This window comes from Uloborus diversus, chromosome 10 (genome assembly GCF_026930045.1).
Source record: "Uloborus diversus isolate 005 chromosome 10, Udiv.v.3.1, whole genome shotgun sequence".
In the NCBI taxonomy this organism is placed as follows: Eukaryota; Metazoa; Arthropoda; class Arachnida; order Araneae; family Uloboridae; genus Uloborus; species Uloborus diversus.
The window spans coordinates 91,192,256-91,209,218 of record NC_072740.1 but is presented as its reverse complement, the minus strand read 5'-3'; the positions used below and the strand labels follow the sequence as shown (position 1 = coordinate 91,209,218).

Sequence of the window (16,963 nt, the reverse complement as noted above, 5' to 3'; positions counted from 1 at the left end):
AAAAACATGAAAACAAAACCAAAAAAACCACGCTGGAAAACAAAACAAACTGCTGTTGCCAAATGCAAAATTCTAAAACCAACTTCAGAATTCGTTCTCGAAACTCCACCCACTACAGTGACATCATATTGCTGTGGCCAATGAGAGAAGGTGCCTGTTGCAGGATTTAGTGAGTTGTGTTTTTTAATTTGAAATTCGTTTGCACACGTACTTTCGACGAAAAATCCGAAGTCAGATAGTTTATTTACTGTTGTTTTAAAGAAATAAATTGGATAAAAAAACAGGAATATAGGAAATATAGGACATTTTCCAAAAATATAGGAAATATAGGACGATTTTCATACTTTTTTTGAAAATATAGGAAATATAGGATATATAGGACCACTTCGACCCCTGAATAAATAAGTAAATAAACCTTCAATTCAGAATTTTAATTTTTGACTCATAAAAGAAAGTGGAATTTTGCTTTAAAAACTTGAAATGAGTGTTCTAAAAAAAATAAAGACACTTTTCATTTATCTGCATCCTAATAAAGCGAAGTTACCTCATATCGAATGTTAAAAGATTGTATTTTTCAAAATGTAGACATCTAAAGAAAAAAACGGTAATTAAAACAGTTTATTTAAAGTTAATCATCCTTGTTAGCATCGAAAAACCAAACCCATATAATTTTCTCCCAAAATAACAGTTAAACATCTCACCGCATCTTAAAAAAAGCAAATATTGACAAGCTGGTAAAATGATGAGAATATTTTCAAATCAAGTCATTATAAAGGTTCAACACCAGACGCTAAGTGGTGATATTTTTGAAGTTGGTAACCCTATCTGAAGCAACCATATTTTTTCCCCACCCTTACTATCCCTTTGCAGTTCTAAGTACATTTCGCAGATATATATTATTAAATCATGAGCGGGGAGAAAAGTGCTTACCAACGCTGCTAATTAGCTGTGATAAAAGAAACAAACAAAATCATTTAAGACCAAACTTTTTTCAGCTGTTAATTTCTTTCCAAGAAACAAACAACAAGCATTATATTCATTTGGTAGTGGCAATTATTTGTCACTTGCAGGAGCATCACAAGAGTGCCGATTTTTTTTTGCAAAATTAGCAGATTTTGTATAAGCTAATTCCTCTAATTTGATTACAAAAAAGGTTCCAAAAATTATCGGTTTTATACATGGAAATATGCGCTATTTTGCTTTCAAATTTGCTCTTCCAATAAACAATTTGTGAAAGATCCGAACTTGTTTATCAGAATTTTGTGAAGGGTCCATTTTGGTTGATCGGGATTTTGTGAACGGTCCGTTTTGGTTGATCGGATTTTTGTGAAGGGATCCTCTGGCCAGACCCCTGGCTCTACTAGCATTTGAATGAATTTCACTACTGCAGCTTGATTGTATGAATATGAGAAATACTAAGAAAGAAAGGGGGAGGGGGACTTCTTCAGATATGCTGCCCTGGCAGATACGCAACAGATGTTTAATTTCAACTTTAAAACATATACAAGTTTTGGCTTATCTGCCAGAAATTATGGTAAGCAATTTGAAAAACTAGATAATATAAATATTTTGAATAGTTAACTGCATGTTAATGAATAACTTACACCTTTTCAAAAGAACAATCACTGACAAATTCTTTGGAAACAAGCATGAAGCAAGAAGTAGTTAAAAATAATTCATTGTTAAACTTACAGAACCTCGTTCAAGCATATATGTATTCCTGTACACAGCCTTCATATCAATCCACTTTTTAGCATAGGAAGGAATCTTTACATCGTTCACAATGCATGATGTAGATAAAAAATTTTCTATGTCAGCTGACCTGAAAATGAGTTAGATTAATAAAGAAAAATTACAGCTATTTCATAAATAATTTTGCACACAAAATTATTAGGAATGATTAAAGTTGACAAAATTATAGTTTTTCCTACTTTTTGAAATGAACACATCAAACCTTTAACAATGAGTCAAAAAAAAAAAAAAAAAGAATGTTTACTATGTGAAAAACTAGTGGCCTACCCAACATGGGTGACACCCGGGGCAGTAATTTGGGGTGTCAGCCCCTCCCCCCTACAAATGAAAAAAAAAAAGGTTTTAATTTTTATAAATGAAAAAATTAAATTCTAAAATCCAATTAGACTTCAGCCCCCTCTAAAGGGTGTCCCACAATGCAAGCACCCCCTTCTCCCTGTGGTGATGAAACTGCGTTTGATAGAGTAAATATAATTTTAAAACAGTGGGAAAATTTCTGAATACAAGTATTCATATTTTTCAAAAATTTGCAATTCCACTTAGGGTGGCACCCCCGAGATGGCAACACTTGGAGCGGACCGCCCCATAGTGGTCCAAAATTGTCGAAAAGTGCTCAGAACTCGGATTTTTCAATTATTTAATTCAGCCTTTTTGGCCGTAAATATCTATTTATTATGTCTTGAGCATGTCATTTCTTGAGTTTCAGGGCTTGAGATGCCTACGAGCACTCGTTAGAATATTGTAGAATATTAAGTATGGCGAATCTTAGCTTGCAAAAAATGAAGCAGTTTCTTTTTTCCATTATGATATTTTGAACAGGAAGATTGAGGGTCTTTTCTCAGCTATTTGGGATGTAATGAGTACATTTTTTTCATTTAATTTCTTGATTTTAATTTTTTAATATTTTTATATGAATTTAAAATTTAATTCTTCCTACACATTTTGCGTCAAAATACGTCAAGTTGATTATATACTTAGGTGGTTTGGTACCATGTATAGAAACATTCCCAACAATAATTAGCTGCAACCACCTGCAACCTTGGGAGTAATAGCTCGGCGAGCAAAAAAAACAGGATTTCAAAAACGCTTTTTATTTGTCACAATGAAATAAAGTGGTAGATTGTGACCTTTGATTTTTAAACTAATGTTTTCAATCCCCTGTGAACATAAAGTATTGTTTTGGAGAATTCAAGTCAGTGTTCTCGCCGGAGAAGTTCAGAAATAGCGACTTCAAATAAAACGTCACAATCTTGTAGAAATTTTGTATCAATCCTATGTCAAAGACGTTTCTAGTTTAGTTCTCTACATTTATAAAAGATTGCATGATGTGTGACAAAGGAATGGGAGGGGGGGGGGGTACGCTGAAGTGTGACAAATATGGGGAGTGGGTCAACAATGGTAAAAAAAGTGACATTTATGAGCAGCATTTGTTTATAAATGATAGCGCATTTAGACCTAGAATATGCCAATTATCCCCAGATGACCCAGGCAATATTTTTTACGAAGAAGCTATCTGGAAAAGATATATGAAGATATAGAAAATGATTTAGAGCTGATTACATCAACTGATGTATGTGGAAGGGTAGAAATTTTCTTTTACAAACACTGCTGAACATTTATCATGAAAATGAGAGAAAAAGCTAGGATTATCAGGAAATAAAAGAAACGAATGAAAACAGGGAAAAAAAAGGAACAATTAGGACCATTAGGAAACAAAAAAGGAAAAGAATGAAAACTGGCTTCATTCAATCAGAAAATATTGAAACTATATGACCTGCATTTCCGAATATAGAATGCTTATCAAAAAGCAACTTCATGCAAAGCGCCAATGTTCCAAAATTGGAACATACTAAAAAACACATTAAGTATTTATTTATTTATTTTGGAAAATGTATGCTATTTCTGTATTTACTGGACCTAAACAGATATAAATTGAAAACATTACTGAAATCTGATCACCCCTTAATAGTTCGGCTTGTAAACGGGTAAAATTAAAGTATTTTTAAAGAAAATTTGTTCATATACCCTCTGTATCAATGGTATTTGATCGGATAAAGAATTCGATATTATTTTAATAACAAAAATGCGGGGGTGGACTGTTTTCATGTTCACTAATGTAAGTTAAATTTTGATTAAACAGTTTCGACCTTTCGTTACCTTAATTCTACACATAAGGGTGGTAGAGTGCCAAATCCCAGTTTTGCTATAACTATTGCGATAGATATAGGGTTTTAAGCGCCTTTTGACGATTTTAGACCACTGTGCTCTCCCTGATAGTGATGCCACTGATACTACTATGCTCAAAAGATTGCACCATACATATAATTCCGTAAAAGTCAAAAAATTTATTAAAAAAAAGAGGTTTAAAGTTAGTGGGGGTAGATTTATACACAGGCAGAACTTCCGAAAAGTTTTCCCGAACAATTCTTGGAAAAAAAAACCCACTGGAAAACATGAACATTTTGTCGGTTTTAGTAAAACCCTTTTAAGCAGATGCTAGATGTAAATACTTACACACTCTGCTATAAGTTTACATGGTCTAACTGTGAAATAAAGACTAAATAATTCCAGTTAAAAGACCGACTACGCGAAAAGTGCAGGAATCACCGTATTCACGAATTGAATATAATGTAATATGGCTACAGCATAGAATTTTATTGATATTTATTAAATATACAAGCAACAAGTAACGAAAATCGTAACAGCAGAATGGAACCCATTACAAAAATGGCGATCGCAGAAGTGAACCCTTTTTGTGCAAAAGAATAATAATCGGACGTTCTTTAACAAGAAAATGTTTATCACATTTCATTTTCCTTTTGTTTACAATGTTTATATTCAAAACTAGTGGCAAAACTTTCCCGATTTTTTTCAGAAAGTAGGGGCTCGACTTATAAGCGGGTTTTCATTTTTTCCCGATATTCCTCCTTAAAGTAGGGGGGGGGGGGGGTCAACTAATACGCGAGTATGTACGGTATATCTGACAGTTTTCAATCAGCAGGCTGAAATATATTGGTTTTAGTCATAGATAATGCAGGTAAGCATATGTTAAGCCTATAGCAACCAACCTATGAGCACAAGAAACATTTTGGAACAATTAACAAACAAAGTTTTAATGCATTACATTAAAAAATTAAAGATCTAATAACAAACTTAAGATAAATTGTAATTTAATGAGTAATAAATTTAAAAAAGAGGAAAACAAGCAGTTTTAATTTTTTACTTGAAATAAGCATGACACGCAACAAGTATGTCCTGGAGTTTATGTTAATAAAGCTTTTCCAATCAAAGGTATTTTGACTAAAACTTCTTTACCTACCTACCCATCAGTTAAAATAATGAACTTTCCTTTTCCTACAGAACCAAAAAGCCAATCTTGAAAAAGTTTCAAAACTTTTCCAAACTTCTTTGCTTGATCTACAGTCACCTGTAAAAGCAAGACAAACTGATGGAACTATATATCACATACAAATATGCACTGGGGTAGGAAATATAGATTCAAAATTCAAATTTATGTTTCAAAGTCATAGTTCAAATACTTCCCAAAATATTCAGCAACTTTCTCATTTACATTTAAACTTAAAATACTGTTTGTTCCTTCTCTTTTTTTGTCTCACAGTTTCAATTTTTTTTTCTGCCTTTTACTGCAGTTTTAAAAATTATTTTCAACTCAGGATGACTTTCTTCAAGCTGTATTAAAAGAGATGGGTGATCTCTGCATACCATCCTGTATTACATCACCTAGATCTCGAGCCCTGTTTCTAATTCCCAGGACTGCACAACCACTTTGTTTAGCGCGGGAATGGAGACTATTTACAATCGGTTCCCTCCTGAAGCATGGCTACACATATTTACTGCTGGATCAATGCTTGAGATGGATGGGGTAGCAGGAGCTGGTATTCATTGTGAACATTTTGCGCATTATACACTGGCCTCAAAAAGTTAAGGTACAACCAGTTTTTTGCTTCTAATTTGCAAATGAATGAATCTAGAAACAAAAAATTTGGATGATATGTGCATTAAATATTTTTTTATTGAATGCATCATAGAACTTTATAAGTGTATTGCAAAAACGCTTTATAACAAAAAAAGCAATCTTTGCGGAAATGTCCATTTTTGAAGAAAACAGAACATTACAGAGTTATGCAGTAAAATGCCATATAAACAATTCCAAAATGGGTTCAAATAAGGAATGTGCCCCCCCCCCCTAACTTGAATGCATTGGCGGCATCGATTTTCCATGTTGTTTATTAAGTTGTCGGACACCGGAATAGGAAGCGAAGACGAGACACAGAGTAAGCCTTGTTCCAGCTCATGTAACAACCTTGGAGGAGGATTTAAAGCAGCAACCTGTCTGCCAAGATAGTACCGAAGATATTCTATCAGATTCAGGTCTGGAGATCGAGCTGGCCATTCCATTCGTTCTAAACAGTGATCTTCAAGACACTCAACAATCCGCGAACTCGGTGAGGTCGTCATAATCGTCCACCAGAATGAAGTCATTACCAATAGCACCAGCATATGGGTGGACAAATGCATCAAGGATCTCATCCCTATATCTCAGACCAGTCAGAGTTCCTCCATGGAACAAATGCAGGTCAGTGTGACCACCGAGTGAGATCCTTGCCCTACTACCTATATCTGTGTCTTTCAACAGTGTTGAATTGATGGTATCTAGTGTGCTGTTCCCTCCAGATCAGTAGAGGCCCTGAATCACTCTTCAATGTAGATCTCGACTTGTCTGTGAACAGCACCGAAGCTCATTGCTGCTGGGTCCAGGAAACATGTTCTCTTGCCCAGCATAAGCGGATACGTCACTGTGGTCCGTTGAGCGGAACACACACAACTATCGTCTTGCATAAAGACCTGCATTATGAAGACGATTTCACACCATAGTAGCAGAAATGCTTTCTGATGCTACAAAGTGGTCTGCAACGAGCTGTGGCACAGTAATGGTTCTTCTTCTTCGTGTCGAAAGAATGAGAAAAAGGTCTGCTACAGGTGTTGTAGCTCATGGTGGACCTGGAACAGGTCTTCTAGACACAGAATCTTCCGATTGGTATTGATCCCAAAGTCGCTGAACAACACTACGAGACACATTGAGACGTCTAGCAGCATTAGTCTGAGACAATCCCGTTTCCATCCATCCAACTGCCCGCCTCATTAACGAATCAGGCAAACGACGTCTCTGAGACATTTTCTAAACTCTATTGACTATTGTCACCAAAACTGCCAACAACAGATGAAGATTAAAACAACTTAAACACAAAAGCACGAAAGCTTGATACTTGCATATTTTTTTTTCTGACTCATAATGATATGTTCTTTTCGATAAAATAAAAATGGCAGCTATCATATTTTATAAATGGTTTTAAAGATCGCTATTATCATTCATGTAAACTATGCATTTTATTCTTACTGCCATTTTTTTAATGATGAGCTTTGAAAAACGTGTTGTACCTTAAATTTTTGAGGCCAGTGTATTTCACTGGGAATGGCCAATACAGCATTTGATGGAGAAGTTGAGGCAATTAGAGTAGCTCTGGCTCATTTAGATGCTCGCCCTCTTCTTGCCGAACAGGCCGTAATTTTCTCGGATTCACAAGCTGCAATTCCTGCCATTGACAACTGTACTCAAGACCCTGGCTCTATGCCCGTGAGGCTAAGTAGATCTATAATGAGAGGGTAGCGCAAAAAGTATTAGATGATTATTTTACAATGGATCTCCTTGCAGTATGGCATACCTCGCAACGAAAAAGCCGATGCGCTGGCCAAAAAAGGATGTTGTCTATCAAGCCCCATATAACCCTGAAAGCTATAAGTCCTTTTTGTCTATGATAAAGCAAGCACTTAAGAATGCATTAATCCCAATGTTATTTTCTTATGATGCAATTGGAAACAAAATAATATTCACCTTTTTGCTTTTAGAACATTGATGAGAAAAATCAAGTACATATGTATTTAAAAGTAAAAGTTAGTGTTATATGGGGAAACCAAACTTTTGAGCCCAAGACAGACAATTTTTCGCAAAAGTTTCATAAAAACAAAGTAAAAACTTATTATAGTTGTTGCCATACATTTTTTAAGAGTATATTGAATAAAAACTGAATTCTTTCTTTTAAAATTCGTGCTACATCAAAACTGTGTAGTTATGAATTAAAATTCTGTACCATGCAATATTGAAACCGTGTTATAATAATCGCAAATTTGATACCGTGTTGTAGAAGTACGGTGTTATACGAGGGATGTCTGTATTTGGTTGATTTGGTTCTAGAACTGAACAAACAAATTAATAAATGCTTGATTAAAATAAGAAGTAAATAAAAATTGCTGCGTTGTGCACAAGACTAAAAATAAGCCATCCTTAGGTACAAAGGTATGCCATTTTGGTTTTGCAAAATTCACACCATCAAAAACAAGAAACAGTATGTTGAAGACATAAGGAAATATGATACCTAGAAATACAGTTAGGTCTCAACTTAAGTGAAGGATGTGTTCCAAGACCTGTCATGTAAGCAGAAATTTCGCATTGTGGAAAAGGCTATGTGTACGATTTTTTTAATAAACATACCCTATCAGTATAGACATGTGTAAAAACCCCTCAAACTGTTTTAATCCATATCTTAACTTTATAATACCACTTTTACATAAAGAACTATTAATTTCAATTGTATTTAAAAAAAAGGCATTGTTATTCAACATTATATTCTGTTACGATGAACAAAATCAATGGAAGAGAGGCATGAAAGTAAACAGTACCATACATCTAGTATGCAGTAATAATAAAATGCAGCACTATAATAGTACAGTACAGTAATTATATTTGATACACTTTTCAGTTGTTGAAGCATATTGAAAATATCTACTTTTTCTTTAATTGTCAGAAACTTTCTATTTTCCTTCCCATTTCACAAACTTTACATAAAGAGTGATAGGTGAAATTATGTTTCAAACTTCATTAGAATAAAAAAAATTAATAAATGAACGATATGGAGTAGTTATTTGCATACACTGAGAAAGTGATGTTTAGATTAGTACAATATGGGGAACTTTTGCTTTTAATGATGCTAAAGAAAAAGTTCATTCACAAAGCTAATATTTAGAAGCCAATAACAAAGGCAATACTAAAGCCCAACGATTCTCTTCCGAAAATTTTCTTTTTGCGGGCAAGGAATTCACATTAGCTCCAAAATTCGTTACTCGTGAAACACTTGCATTCTAACCAAGTTGAGTTGCCTTGCAGCGTGAGTCAACTGTATAAGGAATAATACAAACCACTTGCTGTGTGGTGAATTTTGCACTGATGAAAGGGCTCCACTGTAGCCTTGAAATAATTATATAAAGTATTTTCTTAAGAATTTGCTTCATTTAAGTTGGTTTTTCACTTCATTAAAAACTTGAAACTAATCATTAAAAACTAGATTGTTGGTAGAGCAGTTAGGTTTGGATCAAGAAATATTAACAGGGTTGCCACTGAATTTTAGGGAAATATTTTTCTGTTTTCCCTGTATTAATATGCAGCATTACAAATGAGCAAATATTGATATTTGTATAAGAATAAATATCCTGATAGTTTCATCACACGAAAAAAAATAAAAAAGTAAAACAACATAAAAGTAAAAAGAAGTAAAGAATATTCATTCAAACTGAAATGACAGCATTGTGACTGAATATTAACATTTACTTTTAATTAAAAATAATAGATTTCTCTCAAGCATTCATTACTTGAACCTTAAAAGATAAAAAATGAAAAAGTTAAAGAGAACAATAATCTTATGCTCTCTAAATCAAAATTGCATAAAATCAAAGATGCATGTCAATTAAAAGAGCAAATAGTTTTTCATGGTGGTAACAAAGACCTGGAAAAAAAAAAGCTTTCTGATTTAGCTCCAAAAATGGTCCTGATTTTACAATCGTGACTATCACACATATCTAAAAGATAGAGCCTCATTAATATAGCATATATGTTGTTTTTTCACACAAGAAACACAAACAGTAGATTTTAGTTTGAAAATAGGAGGAAAAACAGATTTTTATAACAGAAAATACGAGAAAACAGAAGAATTAACATTCAAAATACTTTTAAGGCTAAGCTTTGTAAATTATATTTTGTTTTTTTTCAACTAGTGACATTTGAAAACTCACACACAAAATAATCGTAGAATTTCGATTAAACATTTCTGAATTCAGGTTTCCATGAAAATAAACAAATTGTATTTTACAAGCCTTTTAATAAGCTTAATAGTAATTGAAAATGAAAACAAACATATAATAACAGTAATAAATGCAACTCTAAATAGATGCAAAAATATTCAGATCATCAACTGTATTAAACAAAAAATTGAAATGGTAATAATTATGGACACATTTGTCATCAGAACTTTTGAGTAAATTAAAATAATGAAAATAAATACATCTGATTTTGCAACTTTTTATCATTCCTCGTTGGGTTCCATCTCAAAGCTGCGTTGGTTTGGAGCAGTTCTTAAAAATAACTTTAGAATGTTTAGCAAGTTTTGTTTGGCAAAACAAAAATGTCCAAATGAAAAGAAATTTCTGAGATGGAAGCTTCAGAGGTTTGGCGGTTCGGTGATTGAAAGATAAAAATTTCCCTGATACTTTGAGATATTTTCAAACTACCCTGATAGTTCCCTGATTTTTTCCCAAAATTAAAATTTCCCTGAGTATTCCCAGATTTCCAGGTTGTGTTACCTCTCTGTTTTTACCCTTATGATAAAAATTTTAAAATTTACTTGAACAAAAACAAAAACAATTAAAGTCAAATTACCATTTTTTACTTATTTATTATAATTATACTTGATTTAGTTGGTCAATTTCAAAATTTGTATTTATTTTTGCAGTTTATAAATTTGGGTATTGATTTTTGCAACTCCAATTTTTGAAAAAAAAAAAAAAAAAAAAGAAAGAAAGAAAGAAATCCCTGCACTTTCCAGGATTTTTAGTACAAAATTCCCTGGATTTTCCTTTTTTTTCTTGGATTCCCTGTGCGTTCCATGTTTTTTCAGGTTTCCCTGTGGCATGGCAACTCTGAATTAGGTAAAAGTTACTTTAATATTTAATAGACTTGAGTATGGTATATATTTATGGTTGTAGAAGTTTAATCATATGCATATAAAAATTATACTAACTTGAGAAATTCCAGTAAACTCCTTGCAAAAATCCGAGAGTATAGGATTTATTACAGGTTTAACATATGAATGAAAGCTATCTACCTATAAAATATAATTTATTTAATGCAAGGTAATCAATAACATATTTATAAAAACAGTTAAAAACGATTTTTAGTACTAAATAAACTAAAATCATTAGTTGGCACACAATTAGTCACTAAATCATATGTTGGACTTTTTACCACCAATAAACACCTGTACTCGTACCACCCCCAAGTCCTCTTTCAAGATCAACCTCTTTCATATGTTAAACATCCAAAGTACTTGGGCTTTGTTTTAGATCAGGAGATTACGAGCAACGGACACATCTCAAATCTGGTGATCAAGAGCCGTAAGAGACTGAATATCCTTAAGTACATCTCTGGCAGAGACTGGGGTGCTGACGCCAAAACACTCAGATCAACATACATTGCACTAATCAGGCCTATCCTTGAGTATGGATTCCCGGTATACTTCTGCGCCTCGGCATCTAACCTTCTCCAGTTGGAGAGAGTGCAATTGAGTGCGGCTCGCATCATAACAGGCCTAAGAAACAGTTGCCCAAATGATATAGTGCTTTATGAGGCTGATCTCCCTCCCCTTGGCCTCGTTAGAAACTCGAAACTGGTGAAATACTTCAACAAACTAAAAAGCTATGAAAATCAGAACCGTACATCTGAATATCTGTCCAGCTGGAGTAGCAACCAGAGACTCAAAAGGAATAGCCCACTTGGTCTGGCCGACAAACTGGATATTATATCCCATTCAGTGGAGTACTCATCTCTAACACCCTGTGTTAGTCCGACTGAGGGACTCCTTGGAGTTCACTTCCACTCTGAACTACCGTCTCAAACCAACAAAAACTCTGATGTCCCTGAATATCTACAACAACTGGCTCTGGAGGTCATAAATAGTATCCCGAGTTACGCTACTCTTATTTATACAGATGGGAGTAAAGACGAGTCAAATCATACTGGGAGTGGTATATATATTGAGAATCCTTCTGTACGTCTCTCTCGACGCAACCCAGACCACTGCTCGGTCTTTAAGAGCGAATTAATAGCTATTAAGGAGGGTTTAAATCAAATTCTCCACTCCACAGACTGTAGTGACATCTGGATTCTTACAGACAGCCGTAGCTCAATTCAACATCTACAGGACTGGAACCAAGTAAATGACCTAGTAAGCATTCAAATCATCAATATGCTTAAAACTATTTCAAAGCGAAGAGACGTCCACCTTCAGTGGATCCCCTCCCACGTCAACATTCCGGGAAATGAAACCGCGGATGCTTTGGCAAAAAGAGGCTGCTCTGAGATGGCCACGACTGATTACGACCTAACCTTTGAAGAAATCTTCTCTGCGGTGAAAAATAGAGACCGGCATGTCTGGCTAGCCCCTCCAGCTCATTCTTGGTACAGTAGACCAAAACCAGGAGGTGCATTACGTTTCAAGGCCGACAGACAGGACCAAACGGCCATCTCAAGACTCTTCAGTGGGCACCTGAAATGCATGTCATTTGAATCCGGCCGTAAAGTCTTCCCAACGTGTCTCAAGTGCCATCTGCTGCCGGCCTCCCCGCAACACCTACTGGATTGCTTGGGGCTCACTCTTGAGGATGTCCGCGACAACCCACTCCTGGTGCTCGACTTTGCGAGGGTGCATGGAATTATGGATTTGATCTAGCTGTCGCTAGATCCTGAAGGATTGGACACAACAACAACAACAACACAATTAGTCACAGCAATGCAGCAGTTTTGATCTTTATTATTAGTAGTTTATTTTTCATTCTGAGACAATAAAATTAACTAAATATCTTTCATATATTAGGCCTATAAACATTATTCAAAAAAAGAAAGAAAACAAAAACCAAAGAGAAAAAATATGCATGAATATAAGAAGACTGGAAGAAAAATTTGCAAAAAATAAATTTTCTGAAATATTAAAAAAGAAATAATTTCTGTTCCAGAAATACTTACTATTTGCAATTGCTTAACATCAATAAGAACAGCAGGGAACTCTATGATTTCATGAGGGTAAAAATCAGTACTTATTGTTTGTTCAACACATGTTGCTTCAAAATCAACCACACAAATAAAGTCATAACTACACTGCTTTGGCATTCTTCTGTTTAACACATATTCGGCTGCTTTATCATTATTTTTACATAACATCAAAAGATGAGAGCTTAAACCATTCTTGGTTGAATTCTGCCTAAAAATGAAGCAAAGTAAACATAATAGTAAGTAAACATCTTAATTTCAATCATGTGTTACGAATATTTTTCATCATACAGATATTGCAAACATGGTAAGATCAAAAATTATCATTTATTTTTAATATTATTTTTGAAAAAATATTAAGGTTTAGCAACCGGGAAACAAGCTACAAAATTTGAAAAAAAAAAGTAAAAAATGGTCAATTTCCAAAATTTTTTATGAAAATACAATGTTTAAAATTCTTGTTCTAATACCATACAAAGACTTCCTTTTAACACTCTTTACACATGTTTTTATGATTAACTACATTTCTTTAAAGTTTTCAGTTCGCGAATGAGCCATACATTTTCGTAAAATTAATCAAAATTCGATTTTTTCAGTTTTTCTTGTACATTGCAGTATTTCATCTAAAAATGTCCCGCAATATTTATTTCTTAATGTCTACACCGCTCTTGTCTCTTTGGCTGTATGAACTGGTGTGAAGTCAAGTGGAAATGTCCAGTCTACATTGCTGTGCTGAAGTGCTCTTAGGTCCGCAGAAGTACAACTTCTAAAATGTTGTTCTGGTACACTTTTTGATTCATTTTACGGTCCCCATACACAAAAAAACAGATATTTTGTCGCTTGTACTGATTCCATCATAGACAAAGCCTGACTTTGGATTTTGGTGACGTTTAACACTTTCTAAGGTTCTTGGAGTGTCTACAGAGCAAATCCTATTGTTCTGGGGGTTATGAGCTGGTTGAACGGTAAATCAATGAAAGGTATCCCCCCCCTCTTTCAGCGTGGACCCACAGCCCGTCTCAAATGTTTCTGGCATTTTCGGAGTCATACAAATGCCTGAACGTTTTGGAACTCGTAAAACTTCTGTTTGAGCTGTTTTTGCCCTTAATTGCACTTATCAGTCACAAAATCCTATTTTACGAACTACTCCTCTCGTGGAAACCCAAGGATTTCATTAAACTCACTTTTGGATGACCTGACAATAAACTGAAATGTTCACTGTTTGTTTTTGTACACTTTCTGGACATCGACTATCATTTTTAAGCCACTCGAAGCGGCATACAGCATCAAATACTGTTTGACAGGGCACAGCAAGCAACAAACTGTCATGCTGCACGGTTAAACAACTTTAAAGTAGCAGGTCTCTTGTTTAAAATTGTAAGAAAATCGAAAAACAATACATAAACTAGGAGATATATTGTGAATTAGTTTCTAATAAAGTGAGAGACAAAAATAAATATGTCATTCATGAAAATGAAATTACTTTACTTTCATTCGATGATGCAACCTTTGTCCGAATTTTTTCTTTTTTTTTTGCCGCACCCTGTATACTGTCGTGACAAGGACAAAAGTGGAATCTACAGTTGAGCTCAAGTGTTTTTAAGTTTGGCTCTTCCATTTATTTGATTCATGCATCTTTTTCTTAGAATTTTTTTAAAAAATAGTTCCTGATCAAATGACCCTAAAACCTTTTATTTATTAAGTAAAATACGAAAGAGAAAAACTTGGTTAAAATAACTCAGTTTTGTTCAAAAGTGAAAATATGACTGCTTTTACTACTGCGCTTGGCACGGCCGTATGAATAAACTGAAACTCCGGTTCAAGTTTTGGTTCAGCTTTAGAAACCATTATGCAGTTTTGGTTTGGGGTTTCGGTTGAAAGAAGAAGAAAAACCAGTTTAGTTTTGATTTGAACTTAGGCTGGAGTGGAAAAAATCAAAACTCAATATTTTTCATTTTCAGACACATTGTTACAAGTTACATTGTCAGGATGGGAAATAATACTTTTTTTTAAACAATATTAATCATGTTTGAATGTCAAAAATTACAATTATTATTTCAAGTTTCAAAGGCAATCTAAAATAGAAAATGTAATTGTTATGATTAGACACACCTTACTCAATATTATTGGTTGAACGACGACTTGACTTATTTCTGGTGTTTGACCAAGAAAGCTCTCAATGATGAAACAAAAAGGTTTTTTTTTTCTTCTAGTTAAACTTACCTTTATGTGTCAAGCAGAAAAAGAAGATGTGTGGATTACTTAAATTTTTAATGCTTAACCCTTTATATATTACAAGAAACACAGATCTATTAAGAAAAACCCTATTTTTATTTTTTTAAAAAAATCAATTTTTCCCCGGAAAAGACCAATTTTTTCCACTACTTCAAAATTTCCGGAAATTTTACATCTCTACCCAAGACAGAGGAGAGGTTCACCCAACATGTGTACTGGTTATCTCCAAATTTTAAATTTTTCCACTTACATCCCTTTGCTTCTCACTGCCTCAATTGTGCAAAATTCCATGCTGTTTCATTACTAACTTAATGTATACAGTAAAAGCTCCATCTTCACACCATATACTTATACTATCTCTAAATAATAAAATAAATTCTTATATGAATTTAGTAAAAAAAAAAAGCACAACATAATGAAATAAATAACAAAGAAATATATATTTGACATTTAATTCTTTCTTAAAATTTACATGACAAGCAAATTTTTCACCTGAATTTGCAAATAAAGAATCATACAAATTCTTTTACTTTCTTCTTTTTAGACTATTTTAAAGCACACAAAAATAACTTTATTTATTTAAAGTTAGTGGGATACATCAGAATATATTATTATGTGATGAGCACCAACAGCCTTGGTGATGCTCACAGTAGCCTCATAGTTGAACCTTGTGAGTTTAGGTCATTATGCACTGGTAATGCAGAATATATATGATGCAAACAAAAAATTAACAACAAACGAAACACTTTTAATTTTTAAACAAGAATGATTTATATTTAAAAAAAAAAAAACCCTTTGGGTCAAATTTAAACACAAAAGTGAAATCAGTAACAGGCTCTCTGATAGCTAGGCTGGTATTAGATGGTTTATCAATCCCAAATGAAGATCAATAGCACTCTTAAAACTTTTCATCCCAGAGGCTGCGAATGGGACTGAAAAGTCCCAGGGAGGGGCAAAAAAAAAAAAAAAAAAAAAAAAGCAAATAAAAATAAATTTAAAAAACTGAAGAAAAAAACAACAACTAAAAGTTATAGGATTTTTAGCAGCAGCAAAAGAGTGAAAAAAAAAGAGAGAGAAATGTAACAAAATTTTGCTGGGGTTGATTTTGAGAGCAGGTGAGTGGTAATTGATGTAAATCTCGTAACTTAACTCACGTTTTTATTAAGATTTTGATGAATTTTGTACACAATAACTTTCCCTGAAGAAACACTTAGACATGAATTACACTTACATTATTAATCCCAAAATATTTTGAGATTCACAAGCACTTGGTAATAATTTCATTGAACAAGTATGGCTTGTTTTCCAGTAAAACAATCGATTTACTAATATCTAAACAATGAATACATAAACTAAAAGTTACTGCTTGTGCTAAATAATGTTTCGTAAACAGACGTATAAAGTAAAACAAGTAATTATGCACTGAAAATTTTGACGTTTCTGCTTTTTTTAGAATTTCCAATTTTGGTTCCAAAATTGGAAAAAACTGCCCCCCCCCCTCCTGAATCGACGCCACTGTTCCACCCCATTGCAAATAGCAGTTGGGTAATTCTCCAAAAACCTGCAAAGTGGGGGGGGGGGAGCTACTGCCCCTCCACTTTTAGGGATCATTTTTTAAAATTTCATTTTCCAATTTAGAAACCAAAGCTAGAAATTATAAAACAAGCAGGAATGTCAAAATTTTCAGATAATAATTATTTGTTTTACTTTGTATATCTGTTTACGAACACTATTTAGCACAAGCAGTAAATTTTAGTTTACGTATTCATTGTTTAGATAATAGTAAGTCAATTGCTTTACTTA

General features: G+C 33.6%; 1 protein-coding gene across 1 annotated transcript in view; it reads right to left on the bottom strand.

Annotated features, from left to right (window-relative positions):
• LOC129231510 (3'-5' exoribonuclease 1-like) overlaps nt 1–16,963 on the bottom strand; it is a 51,746-nt gene that overhangs the window by 7,249 nt on the left and 27,534 nt on the right. Inside the window, exons 3-6 of the mRNA XM_054865843.1 lie at nt 12,902–13,136; nt 10,902–10,985; nt 5,076–5,179; nt 1,693–1,822 (exon numbers count right to left, since the gene is read on the bottom strand). Coding sequence (XP_054721818.1) covers nt 1,693–1,822; nt 5,076–5,179; nt 10,902–10,985; nt 12,902–13,136 — 553 coding nt within the window. The remainder of the gene's footprint in view (nt 1–1,692; nt 1,823–5,075; nt 5,180–10,901; nt 10,986–12,901; nt 13,137–16,963) is intronic.